At 42.9% G+C, this 12,864-nt stretch overlaps 1 protein-coding gene across 1 annotated transcript; it reads left to right on the top strand.

Annotated features, from left to right (window-relative positions):
- Positions 1-5,878: 5,878 nt before the first annotated feature.
- Positions 5,879-12,092, top strand: LOC109937344 (m-AAA protease-interacting protein 1, mitochondrial; the record flags this gene model as incomplete). The annotated part of the gene is made up of 3 exons (XM_048593158.1): positions 5,879-6,295; positions 11,285-11,356; positions 11,966-12,092. Coding segments are annotated over exons 1-3 (499 nt in total), but the record flags the coding sequence as incomplete, so codon positions are not given.
- Positions 12,093-12,864: the final 772 nt, after the last annotated feature.

The raw sequence follows: 12,864 nt of genomic DNA, 5'->3' as shown, positions 1-12,864 counted from the left end.
TTTGAGACTTTCTTTACCCCAGTCAGTTGAATGAACAGGTCCTCAAAGCGTGAAAGTGGGTATTGATCTGCACACAGGCTTGAACGGAATGTGACTTTAAAGTCACCACAAATTCTCGCCATGCCATCTGTTTTTAAGCCCGGGATGATTGGAGTGGTCCATTCACTGGTGTTACTGGTTCCAACACTCCCAGGTTCACCAGCCATTCCAGTTCTAATTCCACTTTTGTCAAGATGGTGTACACTACTGGATGCACCTTCGGACTCCTTGGATGAGCCTCCCAATTCAACTTATGTTTAATTTCTACTCCTTTCATTTCCGCCAGGGTTCCCTTGAAGACCTCTTTGTACCTGTCCCAAATCTCTTGCAAACTCGATTTTGTGTCCACTAGCCTATTAGCCATGGCCCGATTTAACTAAATGGTCCCACAAGACTCTTGAGGAACCCTCCAAATTCTCAATGTTCCGCTAACCTTTTTAAAGGCGGCCACACATTGGGCTTGGACTCTTCTTCATAGTAGCTTTGTTGCAAAATAACTCCCCAGCACTTCATATAGTTCTTGGTATGTCTTCTCTGCAGGTTTCTCTGATTGTACCAGACTCCATTGAATCGTGAAGGTCCTACTCCCAATGGTACTCAGGAAAACTGGTACTATTACACCTACAGACACCTTATTCTCCTTTAAATACACATCAAACTGTTCGGTGTATAGCATGGTTGGTCTCTTTATCAAATGATCCCATCGTTCCAAATTGGACTGCCATTTTGTTTTCCTACCACTCGAGTCCAGTCGCCGTTCGCAGCCCAAGTCCTCTTGGTGAACATTCTCCATGTTGGTCGCTCCTTCACTGGTTGTGCAAGCGTACCATTCTTCCCTGGCATTGGCCACAGTCTGAGTCCCCTCTCAACCACGGTCTGTGATGACTTCGGTAAGTTTCTGGGTGAGTACTCCCCTCTTCAGCCATCGGCTGCAGTCCCAGCCACCTTCCCAGTATGCACTATTCCTTCCTGGTGTCATCCGTAGCCCGTGTCCCTCAACGTCATCTGAACAATTCCATGCAGTTTTTAAAGTCTGGGTGATGTCCTTCGTCCTAACTTAAAGAAAGGCTTTTGCAGAGTTTATGGGTCAGATCCCACTTTAATTGCCAGTAATTATGTTTGTGGTTCACTAGAACCACTAAATTGAATAAGTAGATAGGGGGTAAACTAGAAAAAGGAATGCCTCCTCTCATCTCCACAGTCAGTCTTAGACTGCCCTCTTAAAAGGGGCAACACACACCCAACTACACACAATTACCACTGTTGCCATCATATGCCAGGCCTCCTCAGGAGATCAGTTGTGCCTTGCACAGTCATTGATAAGTTGTTGATACTTTTGCTAACGACATGTTAAACAAGAGTTTCAGGAGCCAGTTGTGGGTTCTTGCGTTGATTACACATGGGTGGACACAGACACACATTCAAGTTCATATGAGACACATAACTGTAATGAAGACAGCAGTATGTACAGCAAACAAGCACCCAGTGCCAACGTTTAAATAATAAAAAAAATCACAATTTCGGTTAGTATCTGTATCATGATGTATGTAACTTTTAAGAATATCAATGTAAACTTTATTGGTGACCTACCGAGGTTCCAGATCAGACACAAAGACAGCAATGTCTGAACATTAAAAGGTGGAAGATGAACTTGTCAGTGAAGTGTTATTGAAAACAGTTTGGAGACACTTTTAACAAATGAAAAAAATCTCTGGAAACCGTGGGTAGAATTAAGGAAAAAGACCAGATAACCCACACAAGGGTTAATATAAAGGAAAACCACCTGTTCTTTTCATAGATAAAATATCTCTGACCATATTAGTTCAGGCTAATAACTCAATCAGATCCTCCATACAAATTGTACCCAATGTCACAGTTATTTTCGTTTAGTAAAAAAAACAAAGTATTTTTTGCCATTTTCAACAATGTTCAGCAGAAAAGTCTGAATTAAAACGCACGTTTACAATCTTAATCCGTTCAAAACTGATTGTTGTCGGAAAACGCAATCAATTCTTTTAAAATTAAATTAATTTCAATTTCCTTTCAGCAAATTTATCCTCGTTCCCTCAGTGAAAGGAATCAAAATTATTTTTATATAAAGAGGGGGAGTTTTGAAAGGCTCGGGAGAGTGATGAATGTACAATGTATTAAAGTGAACAGTTTATCTGTGGGGCCTGAGGGGATGGTTTGTTCGCCCCCACCCCAGACGGAAGGCCCCATCCTACCAGCGGGTAAATCTCCCGAAGAAACCGCTCCTCATCAACACCCTCACACACCGACACCGACACTACCGGCCTCCTCACCGCATCCATCTTCACACAGTCCGCCCGCCACAACCACCGCCCCCTGCCGACCCGGAGGCACAGCGCACTCACATCCAGCTGCGAGCCTGCTCCCTGGAGGGAGGGGCAGCCTGGTCCGGGGAGAGAGAGGTACCCCCTGGTCCTGTCAGGGAGGTACAGCCTGCTCCTGGGAGAGTTACACCTTGCTCCCAGCAGGGAGATACAGCCTGGTCCTGGAAGGGTGGTATGGGGAAGGTGCAGTGTGTGGATTGAGGATACAATCTGATCTTGGGGTGGCGGGGGAGATCCAGACTGGCCCTAGGAGGAGCAAAGAGGATCCAGACTGTTCCTGAGAGGGAGACAGAGATTGATTTTAGGTGGGATATACACACACACAATTCCTGGGAAACACCCAAAGATTACCAAATTTCTCAAACGAAAGGAAGAAAACATGAAGATAGTGTAATGGGACAGACCAGACCCCTTCAAAATATAACAAGGAGATAGCCTAGACCCTAACTTTTTATTTCATATAAACACAAGTGTAAGGCGCTGTGTTCCAGATGTGATCTGATTGGTTCACTTTAAGCAAAACACATTTTACTCTTACAATGCAGTTAAAGCACAAACAAAAATGAATTAGCATAACTAACTCTATTGAAATACTTAATAAAATATTATTTTACTATTAATCATCAAACCTGTTCCAATATAGCTGCATTCCATAAACACACCCTTGGCAAAGGCAAACTCGGCAAACAGACTTTCTTCACGTGCTTTCTCCCTTATCTCTCTTCCAGTCCCAGAGAAAGGAGCACTGAAATAAACAGAGAGAGACAGAGCTGTATCTATCAGCTTCAACAGCCAGTCCCAAACTCCAACTGAAAGCAAAACTAAAACTCTGGGTCTGTGGGAGCCTGAATCCACTGACTCAAGTTTCTTTTGTCTCATTTAAAAAAATACTCAGGGAGCTCAAAGCTGATTACCCACTACTTCTGAAGCAAACATTCCGGCATCACATTGGCAACACCTCTCAAGAAAAATGGCACAGAAAAAATCTCTCTTAAAGGCACAATAGCAAAAGTCTTCAACATATTTTATTGACCAAATATAGCATGCCAAAAATGAAAAGAATGGCTGAGGAATACATAAAATTGTCTACATTTGTCACTTTCAAATGGTTGACTATAACGGTCACTACAAAGGATATCTTACACAACTAATGTATTTGTTTTCACTAACCTTTCATATTCTTTCATTATAACATATTTTACTGTTATTAGTTTTAAACACCAAAAGAGATTTACAAAATCTTTACGGTCAGAATCAAAACTTTTCACTCCGTTAAAAAGTTACCTAAAGGTGTGCATATATGCAAGATCAGGTCTAAGAATATTGAAGCATTTTTTGCCTAAAGTCAGGCTTTGTGGCTTTTTTACAAGCATAAAATATGAAAATCTAATAGGGAACTGTTTTCTCCTGACTTGAAAAGACACTTTTTTAAAAATTCATTCGCAGGATGTGGGTGTCATTGGCCAAGTCAGCATTTATTATGCAGAGGGCAGTTAAGTGTCAACCACATTGCTGACTGTCTGGAGTCACAAGTAGACCAGACCAGGTAAGGACAGCAGATGAACCCATCAACTGACACTTAAATTGACCCAATGAAAACAGTAAAGAGAGGGAGGAGCAGGCATTATTATAAAGTCAGACCCATTGCAGCATATCCAGAATATTGACCCGAGAAGCAGTCATAACATTGAAGTGATTTCCAGACTAAAGGCACAGGTTTGGGGAAAACAATAATAATTGTAACACACCATGTGCACCAAACAATGAAGATAAAGTGACAGGAGGGCCAAACCCCTCCTCTGGCATGAACCTGAGGGGAAGGTGAAGCGACTCCGAGGGATGACTATTCCAGGCAGCGGAGGCCAGCAGGTCAAAGCCTCCCTTTACACGGATGATGTCACCGTTTCCTGCTTAGATCCGCAGTCAGTGCGCAGACTCATGAGCATCTGCAACCAGTTCAAACTGGCCTCAGGAGCCAAGGTGATTTGAGGCAAGAGCAAAGCTATGTTCTTCAAGAACTGGGCCAACTGATCCTTCATTCCCTTCACCATCAGGACAGATTACCTGAAGGTGCCGGAAATATAGTTTGCAGGGTCCGGGGCGTGCACAAAATCTTGTTAGGAGGGCATTGCCAAAGCAAAGCAGAAGCTGGTCTTTTGGGAGCACTGCTCCCTCTCCATTACAGGTAAAAACCTGGTCATCAGGTGTGAGGCACTCTCTCTGTTGTTGTACATAGTATAGGTCTGGCCCATTCCCTGAAACTGTGCTGTTTCAGTCACCCAAGGCATCTTTCATCTGGAACCCTAAGATAGACTTCCATGTACAAAAATCTGGATAAGTTGGGGGGGGGAGGGGGAGAACGTACACAACGCTGCCCTCATCCCGATGGCCACCATTGTGTGCGGCTGAATTAAGCTGCGTGTAGACCCTTGGTACACAAATACCAAGTATTACTCTACTGAGGTTCTATCCGTCCCTGGTGTTGCGAAGGATGGGAGTGGCCTCAGTGCCCCAGAATGCGCCAAGTAGTTCGACCATTCTGAATCACCTGACCTTCGTCCAGAAATTTGCAAAGAAAAACACCTTTGACCACCAGTCCATCAGGAAGTGGTCAGCACACGGTATCTTAAAGACCCTGCAGGAAAAGGAGAGTGTGCATCCTGTCAGGTGATTCCCTGTGCAGACTGTCAGAGTCATTTGGCAGAATCCCTCATCACCAGAACTTTCAAACAAGCACCAAGACATCGCTTGGCTAGTGGTGAGAAGGGCACAACCTGCGAGATCCTTTATGTACGCCCTGTCAGTCTGCGCGACCCCACACTGCCCTTGAAGTGGCTGCAGGGGAGCTGAAACTGTCACACATCACCTTCTGGAATGTGCCTTTGCAAAAAAAATCTGGAGGAAGATGCAGTGGTTTTTGTTGAGGTTTGTCCCAAGCTGCTCCATCAGGTGGGACTCCGTGCTCTATGGTCTGTACCCCGGGACGTACGCTGAGCCAAACATCATTTGCGTCTGGAGGACCGACAACTCGGGTGAAAGATGCTCTTTGGTCTGCTTGAACCTCGTTAGTCTTCCAGAACACGTAGTTGACCCCGACCGAGTATTGCAGACTGGCACGTTCCAAGGTCTAGGACTATGTGCTGAGGATTGCAGTAAAGCTTGGGGCATGCTGCTGCCAAGTCATAGTGGGGAAAGACCACCGTCTGAAGTCTTCCTGTTGAAGGTAAATGGGGTCTGTTTAGCTACTGGACCCTCCCAGTGCCTCAAATATATATAAATATTCGTATCTTATTTGTACGAGAGGTCTTTGGATTTTTGGATTGAGTCAAAGTCCAATGTTTTGTTTATTTACTTGATATGCAACTGGGCAGAACCGAACTGTATTTATGACAACGTATATATACAAAGACATTTTTTTATGAATAAAGTATATTTTTGAAATAAAACAGAGTGGTAATGAATAGCAGGGACTCGGAGGGGTCCCTTGAGCTGCAGGCGGTATCTTTTTGTCGCGGCCCGTTTGCTGCCCGGACGGATGAGTGTGTGGGGCCGGGCCCCCAGCCAATGGGAGGAGGAAGGCGTGGTCCTGAGGCCCGGTGAAGATGGCGCTGGTGGTGAGGCATTGCCGCTTTGCTCTGCTCGGCCTGTCCTGGCCTCACAGGCAGCCCGTCCCCGGCTTTCGACCCGTCCCTCGGTGCCTGGCTCCTCCCCGGCCGGTTCTCTGGGCGCGGCGCTACGGCACTGAGCCGGGACCAGGGCGCCAGGCACGGCCCAGGAAGGTGGTGGTGGTCGGGATCCCCAACCCGTTCATCTGGGCCCGCACCAAGATGTACTTCTTCCTGATCAGAGCTTATTTCGATCAGGACTTCACGTTCGAGGAGTTTTCCGCCGGTGCTAGGCAGGTGAGTGACCGAGCGGGAGGAGGAACCCGGTTCATTTGAAACAACCGTGAGATCAGGGAAGTCGGCCGTTCGGCCCCTCCAGTCTGTGCTGGCTGTCTGGTGTCGGCTTCACCGGGGACAAATGGTCCCTGTTAGGATCATTCGTGTTTACAGCACACGCACACACAGGCTCTTCGGACCATCACGTACGTGTCAGTGCTTTGTGTGAGCCGGGGGTGGGGGGTTAAAATTGTTTCAGAGATAGTAGGAACTGCAGATGCTGGAGAATCTGTGATAACAAGTTGTAGAGCTGGATGAACACAGCCGGCCAAGCAGCATTAGGGGAGCAGGAAAGCTTCAAAATCTCGCTTCCCCCCGACCGCATCCCAAAACCAGCCCAGCTCGTACCCGCCTCCCTAACCTGTCCTCCCACCTATCCACTCCTCCCACCTCAAGCCCCATCCCTATCTCCTACCTACTAGCCTCATCCGCCTCCTTGACCTGTCTGTCCTCCCTGGACCGACCTATCCCCTCCCTAACTCCCCACCTACACTCCCCTTTACTGGCTCCAACCCCGCCTTCTTGACCTGTCTGTCTCCTCTCCACCTATCTTCTCCTTTATCCATCTTCTATCTGCCTCCCCCTTTCTCCCTATTTATTTCAGAATCCCCTTCCCCTCCCCCATTTCTGAAGAAGGGTCTAGACTCGAAACGTCAGCTTTCCTGCTCCTCTGATGCTGCTTGGTCTGCTGTGTTCATCCAGCTTTGCACCTTGTTATCTTTGTGTGAGCCCCCATCTTTTCCCTGCAACTCTGCAATTTCTTCTGTACACATAATTAATTGTCGGTTGCCCGTCTGAGAGCCCTGGTTGAATCTGCTTCCAGATCCTAACTACTTGCTGCATAAAACAATTTTCCTCCTCGTGTTGCCATTGGATCTTTTGCTGTTTTCCTTAAATATGTATTTTCTCCTCAATGTTCTTTCCTCCAACCTACCCCACGTAACTCATCCCTAGAACAGTTCTTCTAAATCTTCTTTGCACCCTCCAAAGCTTTCACTTTCTTAGAACGTGGTGCCTGAAACTGAACACACTACTCCAGTTAAGGCTAAGTTAATATTTTGTAAAGACTCAGCATTACAATTGTACTTTTGCACCTTGATATGCCTCTTATTTTAGGATGCCTTGTATCCATTAAAACACATCTTCTCAACTTGCCTCACCAAGATGAAAGATTTACAAGAATGTGAGGTAGGAGCCGAGGTAGACCATTTGGACCATTGAGCTTGCTCACACCATCGTGGCTGTACTTGGGCATTGACTTCACTTTCCTGCCGACTTTCCATGTTTGTTGATTCTCAGACACCCCAAAAATCTGTCTAAATGAGCTGTAAATTAAAGTAGGTGACATAATGTTTACAACCCTCTGTGGTACAAAATTCCAAAGCATCACCACTCTTTAAATGATTGAATTACTCCTCCTCTTAATCCTAAAACAATTCACCCAAAGACTACACACCAAAACTCGAAGATCTTTCCGTAAACCCCTTTAGGATTCAGTCCTTTTTATGTTTACCTCTCCTTCCTCCTAAACTGCCACTTCACACATCTCTGCATTGCATTTCATTTGCAACATATCCACCCTTTTCAATAACTTGTCTCTGCTTTTGAAATTTATCACCAAGTTCCTCAGTTCACAGTACTTTGAAGTTTTTGTATCATCTGCGAGTTTTGAAATTGGTTTCCGTACACCTATTCCTTAACAAATCTGTTAACACCAAAATGTCGAGCTGGTTAAGCACAATTTGCCCTGAACAAATTAGTGCTATCTAATCTCGGTTAAAACATCAAGTGATTACATTGTGTCCAGGTTATCGTTTCTAAGTGCTTTTCTGCTACTAAGGTTAAACCAACTGTCCTATGTCAGTTCATATTTATACATCTCGAACAACGTTTTAACTTTTACAAATTTTCAGACCCATAGCATCAATTCAACACTCCTGACCACCTCCAGCTCCAGATTCTTTACTTGTCTGGGCTTTGGACTGAAATGTCTGTATTTTATAATATGCCAAGAAAGTCTATAATGTGATGATTGTTCTGTTTTTTAGGTTTGCTCCTTTCAATGTAAGGAGCAATATAATCACATTGAAAGCATTGCCTAGAATGTAGCAATAATGTGCAAAGCAGTCAACATGCAGAACTCATTCATGCAGGTATAAAATGAAAGCTAAATAGTTACCTTAAAATTACGGGCTGGAAGGAAACAAACAACAAACCACAAACTACTCAGCTGTATTTATATCAAGTCTTAAACAGTTGTCCAAAGCCTTTTGTAGAGTCGGGAATCTCTTCCAGGTCAGTGATGAGGCATTGATTATTTATGCTGAATGTGTTCCATGAGTCCATCCATGTGGATAATTGATTGATCCCAGCTGCATGAGTATCGGCTGTTGTCTTGAAGGACATCTGTCATAGTTTGAAGGGATTTCTGGTGGGTTTTTCTATTCTTGGTGCATGGAAAGAGAAGCATCATGTTACAGGGGGTTTATCTAGTTTAGAAATTCGATTGGATGAGATGAGGCTGATAAGCAAAAGTTCTGTTCAGGATGATGCCCAAGTGTTTTGCGTTGGGGGTCATGGATAAGTTGCCTTTATCAGAAGGAAATGTGAAGTTGTTTCCTTGCAGTGTTATTGTTTGGAATGAATGCTGACATGACTCTTTTCTCTGGGTTGGGGCAATGTATGGAAATCGCATTTCAATATATACAGATTGCAAGTGAACGTCCAACTTGTTTCATAATGCATTGACGTTATGTCTTGTAGATGAACTCGGTAGATAAGGAATATTGAAGACTGGCAACATGTGACTGAAGAAACTAGTTAATGGTCAGTCAAAGGCGTGGATGGGGAGAATGTATGAAAAGATAGAATAAGGAATAAAACTTTTAGGAGAGCATTACTGTGTTGGTGGAGGTGATAGATATAAGGCCATGGAGAGTGATTCTATAAATGGTTGCAAAGATTTTGAATTTAACATTTGGAAGATAGGAAGCCATTGGAGATGGGAGTAGTGGGCACAATTAAGTATGTTACCCATCATTTCACTCAAACATTTTTCTATTTAATTTGTTAAATTAGGGCATCCAAAAAAAAATTCAGGAGGAAATGGTTTTACATTAAAGTTACATATTGTTGTCATTTATTCTACCAACCAACCTATTCTCATCCCACTCAAATCCATAAATGTCCCTGAGCTTGAGTCAATTCCCACTCTCACACCAAATGAATGCAGTTTACAATAATTAATGTTACTTCTAGACTGAGTTTTTATGTAAATCACTGTTCAATCTCTCCACCGTAATGCTTTAACTTTTCTTCCACTTTTTTTTCAGAATTTTTTTTTTTTTAAGATGCCCCTCAGTGGCCATGGGCATACTTCTCTAACCAACAGAACACAAGTGGTCAACTTCCCAGATGTGTCTCTAACCATCAGTTACCCAATTTATAATCACAGCAACCAGTCTTTCATAAGAACATAAGAAATGGGAACATGACCTGAGCACACTATCCCCTTCACTAATGGCCAGCATGCCTTTTGTCTTCCTGATTGCTTACTGTATTCATCTGTAAACTGTGTTCCTTTGTATGAAAATGCCCAAGTCTCTTCGCCAACTTTTCGAAGTTTCATGCATTTGAATGATATGTCTTGCTATTAATCTCATGACCACATGATGTTAAATTGCTTCACAAATCAGTAAGGTACTTTGAGTTTTTTCATCACCTGTTATGATGCATTTCCAGTACAAGTAGGATTTGAACTCTGAACCCGAGGCAGAGACAGTACCACTATGCCAAAAGAGCCCACAGGGTACTTTGACATTCTGGTGGCTAATTTAGTTTAGTTGATGTTTCAGCCAATTTGCACATATTAAGGTTCCAGTTGCATAATGAGATGAATGAATTTGTTTTATAGAGTTTGCTGAATGTTGTCCAGGAGCCCAGTAGTTTTTGTATCTGGAGATATAGTTACATGATGTGTGGTAATGTAATAAACTTGGAGTGGGGAAAATGTAGTGTTGATGTGAATGTATCAATAAATCTACATCATTGTGCAAAGTGAAGCAAGATCCCATGGCTTCTAAGATGGTTCTGCAGCAGCATCATGATACAGGTGAAATTGTATCCTGTCCATAGTTAGTGTTTACCAAGTTTGATTAAAAAGAAATGTTTACTGAAAACGAAGACTTCTGAAATCTGTTTCAGCCCCACTCTGTCAAAAATTGTAGTAATTTCAGTTCTGCTCTTTTAAAGTGCCAGTTGCGTTCTATCAGAAATTTGATGACCAAAAGTTTCCACGTTTTAAGAAGGAGTATAAGTAATGAACTTAAAAGTATGTTACAATGAGGAACCTAATCAAATCCAACTGGTATTTCCTGTGTCAATGAAACACTCCAGTTCCCCCTATTGTAGAGGAAAGCCTTGAGTGTCCTGGCAAATAATGCATGTTTGCTCTCTAGGGAGATTCAGGCATTGACATTGAGTACCTGTTTCTTTTCTGTGGCCTACTGCACAATCCATTAACAATGCACTGCCTAGACTTGTCAATACTCACTCTGTGCAGATTTGTCAGATCCTCTGACTTTGCTCCTCCAGCAGTTGCAGTTGGTCAGAGATCACCACTGAAGCGCAGTCACATATTGAGCCACACCTCCTTCAAATGGTGGAAGAAGGCCCAAACACTTACTCAGGCTGCAAACATTACAGGTAGTCTGGGTGAGTGCTCAGCACCTTTTAAAAAATGTATTTGAGACTACTCTGTCTAATATCATGCTTAAAAGAGCTCCTGCATTGTGGTGGTGTTGCTTATAATGCAATTAACATGACTAAATATCTATTCATTAATTATTCATTTTGTGCTTTGCCACAGTTGTGCCGTGGGCATTGTTTAGTATGCAGATATATAATTGTATGAAAGTAAAGCTTCATAATGTTCATTGATTTCTTCCGTAGGCCTTTTCACAAGTGTCAAAGATGCTTTCAGAGTGCAATTTTGATGCCTTGAAGAATCTTGTATCAAAAGAGGTAAAACTACAATTTATGTTAATTAGATTGTTAGATCTCTGTTTAATGACCATGTTTACAGTGGCAAATTTGTAATGATTTCAACACGTATTATTTTTAAAATTTATACAGGTTTTGAAAAGGGATAGGGTCTTGTCCTAGATGAGTCCCAAATAGCACTTTGTAAAACCAAGTTGCTGTGTGTGCCAAGTTCTGTTTTTGCTAAGTTCCAGATAGCCTCTTTCACAAACTCAGCAGGTTTGAATGCAGTTTTCTCCCTATTGCTGGTATCCATCTATTCTGTTTTGCAATTTTGAGCTTTTTTTAGTAAATACTGAGCTGTGACTTTACAGAGGAAGGAGAATGGCTTGAGCATTTTTTTCTGAAAGAACAATTGTCTACTTAATCTCAATAGTCAACATATACTCTAGGACTCTAACAGCAGCTTTTTCCTTTATATCAAAATGATTAAAACTATGCTTTGTATATTATTCGTTGTTAAATCTTTTTGGAGGTGATAAATTGCTGTTATCCGTTAATTTAATTGAAAAGCCATTGTATTAAAATGATGATCTGTACCTATCAGTTGGCCTGTGTTTTTCTTTTGTTATCCAAGTGTTTTCTGTACAGGCTTTGGAGGAAGTGGAAGAAAAATGTTTAACAATGCCAGTTAACCGCAGGGAAGCCTTAGCCGCTGAACTGGATGAAATTATGTATAGCACTCCAGGCGATGTTGGAATTTATTATGATAACCAAGGTTTGTCTTTTTTTAATTATTCATTTGTAGGATGCAGGTGTTACTGGCTGGCCAGTATTTATTGCCCATCTCTAGTTGCTCTTGAGAAGGCAGTGGTGAGCTGCCTTCTTGAACCGCTGTAGTCCACCTGCTGTGGGCTGACCCACGATGCCATTAGGGAGGAATTTCTAGGAGTTTGCTCCAGTGACAGTGAAGGAACAGTGATATGTTTCCAAGTCGGGGTGATGAGTGGCTTGGAGGGAAACTTGAAGTTGGTGGCATTCCCAATATCTGCTGCCCTTGTCCTTCTAGATGGAAGTGATCATGGGTTTGGAAGGTGCTGTCTGGGGATCTTTGAATTTCTGTAGTGCATCTTGTAGATAGTACACTGCTGCTACTGAGCATCAGTAGTGGAGGGAGTGGATTTATTAAACTTGACAGATAAAACTGGTATTGTATAGATTTGTGTAATCGCATCTTTCTCGTGACATCATAATGCAGTATTGATGCATGTAATCCCTGTACATGTTACTACATGTACGCTACCTACTACTACGCTTAAAAATTGTTGCACGTAAATAGGATTATCATCTATGACTTCATCCGAGAAGCTTTTGCTATCCTGGCATTACTCGTTTCCTACTTATTAAGTCTGACCACGCTTCCAATGATATTCCTTGGTCTAATTAGTGGCAGTGTGGCATTTGTCAGTTCTGGCCTTGACATGTCCTCTTAGTCTATTTGACAATCTTTTGTTGAGCACCGTGTCCACTCCACTTTGTTAAATCCCCAC

The sequence above is a fragment of the Rhincodon typus genome, unplaced genomic scaffold (genome assembly GCF_021869965.1).
Source record: "Rhincodon typus isolate 14 unplaced genomic scaffold, sRhiTyp1.1 hic_rhity00002414, whole genome shotgun sequence".
Taxonomy (NCBI): domain Eukaryota; kingdom Metazoa; phylum Chordata; class Chondrichthyes; order Orectolobiformes; family Rhincodontidae; genus Rhincodon; species Rhincodon typus.
Note: the sequence above shows the minus strand (reverse complement) of the source record. Positions and strands in the feature narration are given on the sequence as shown.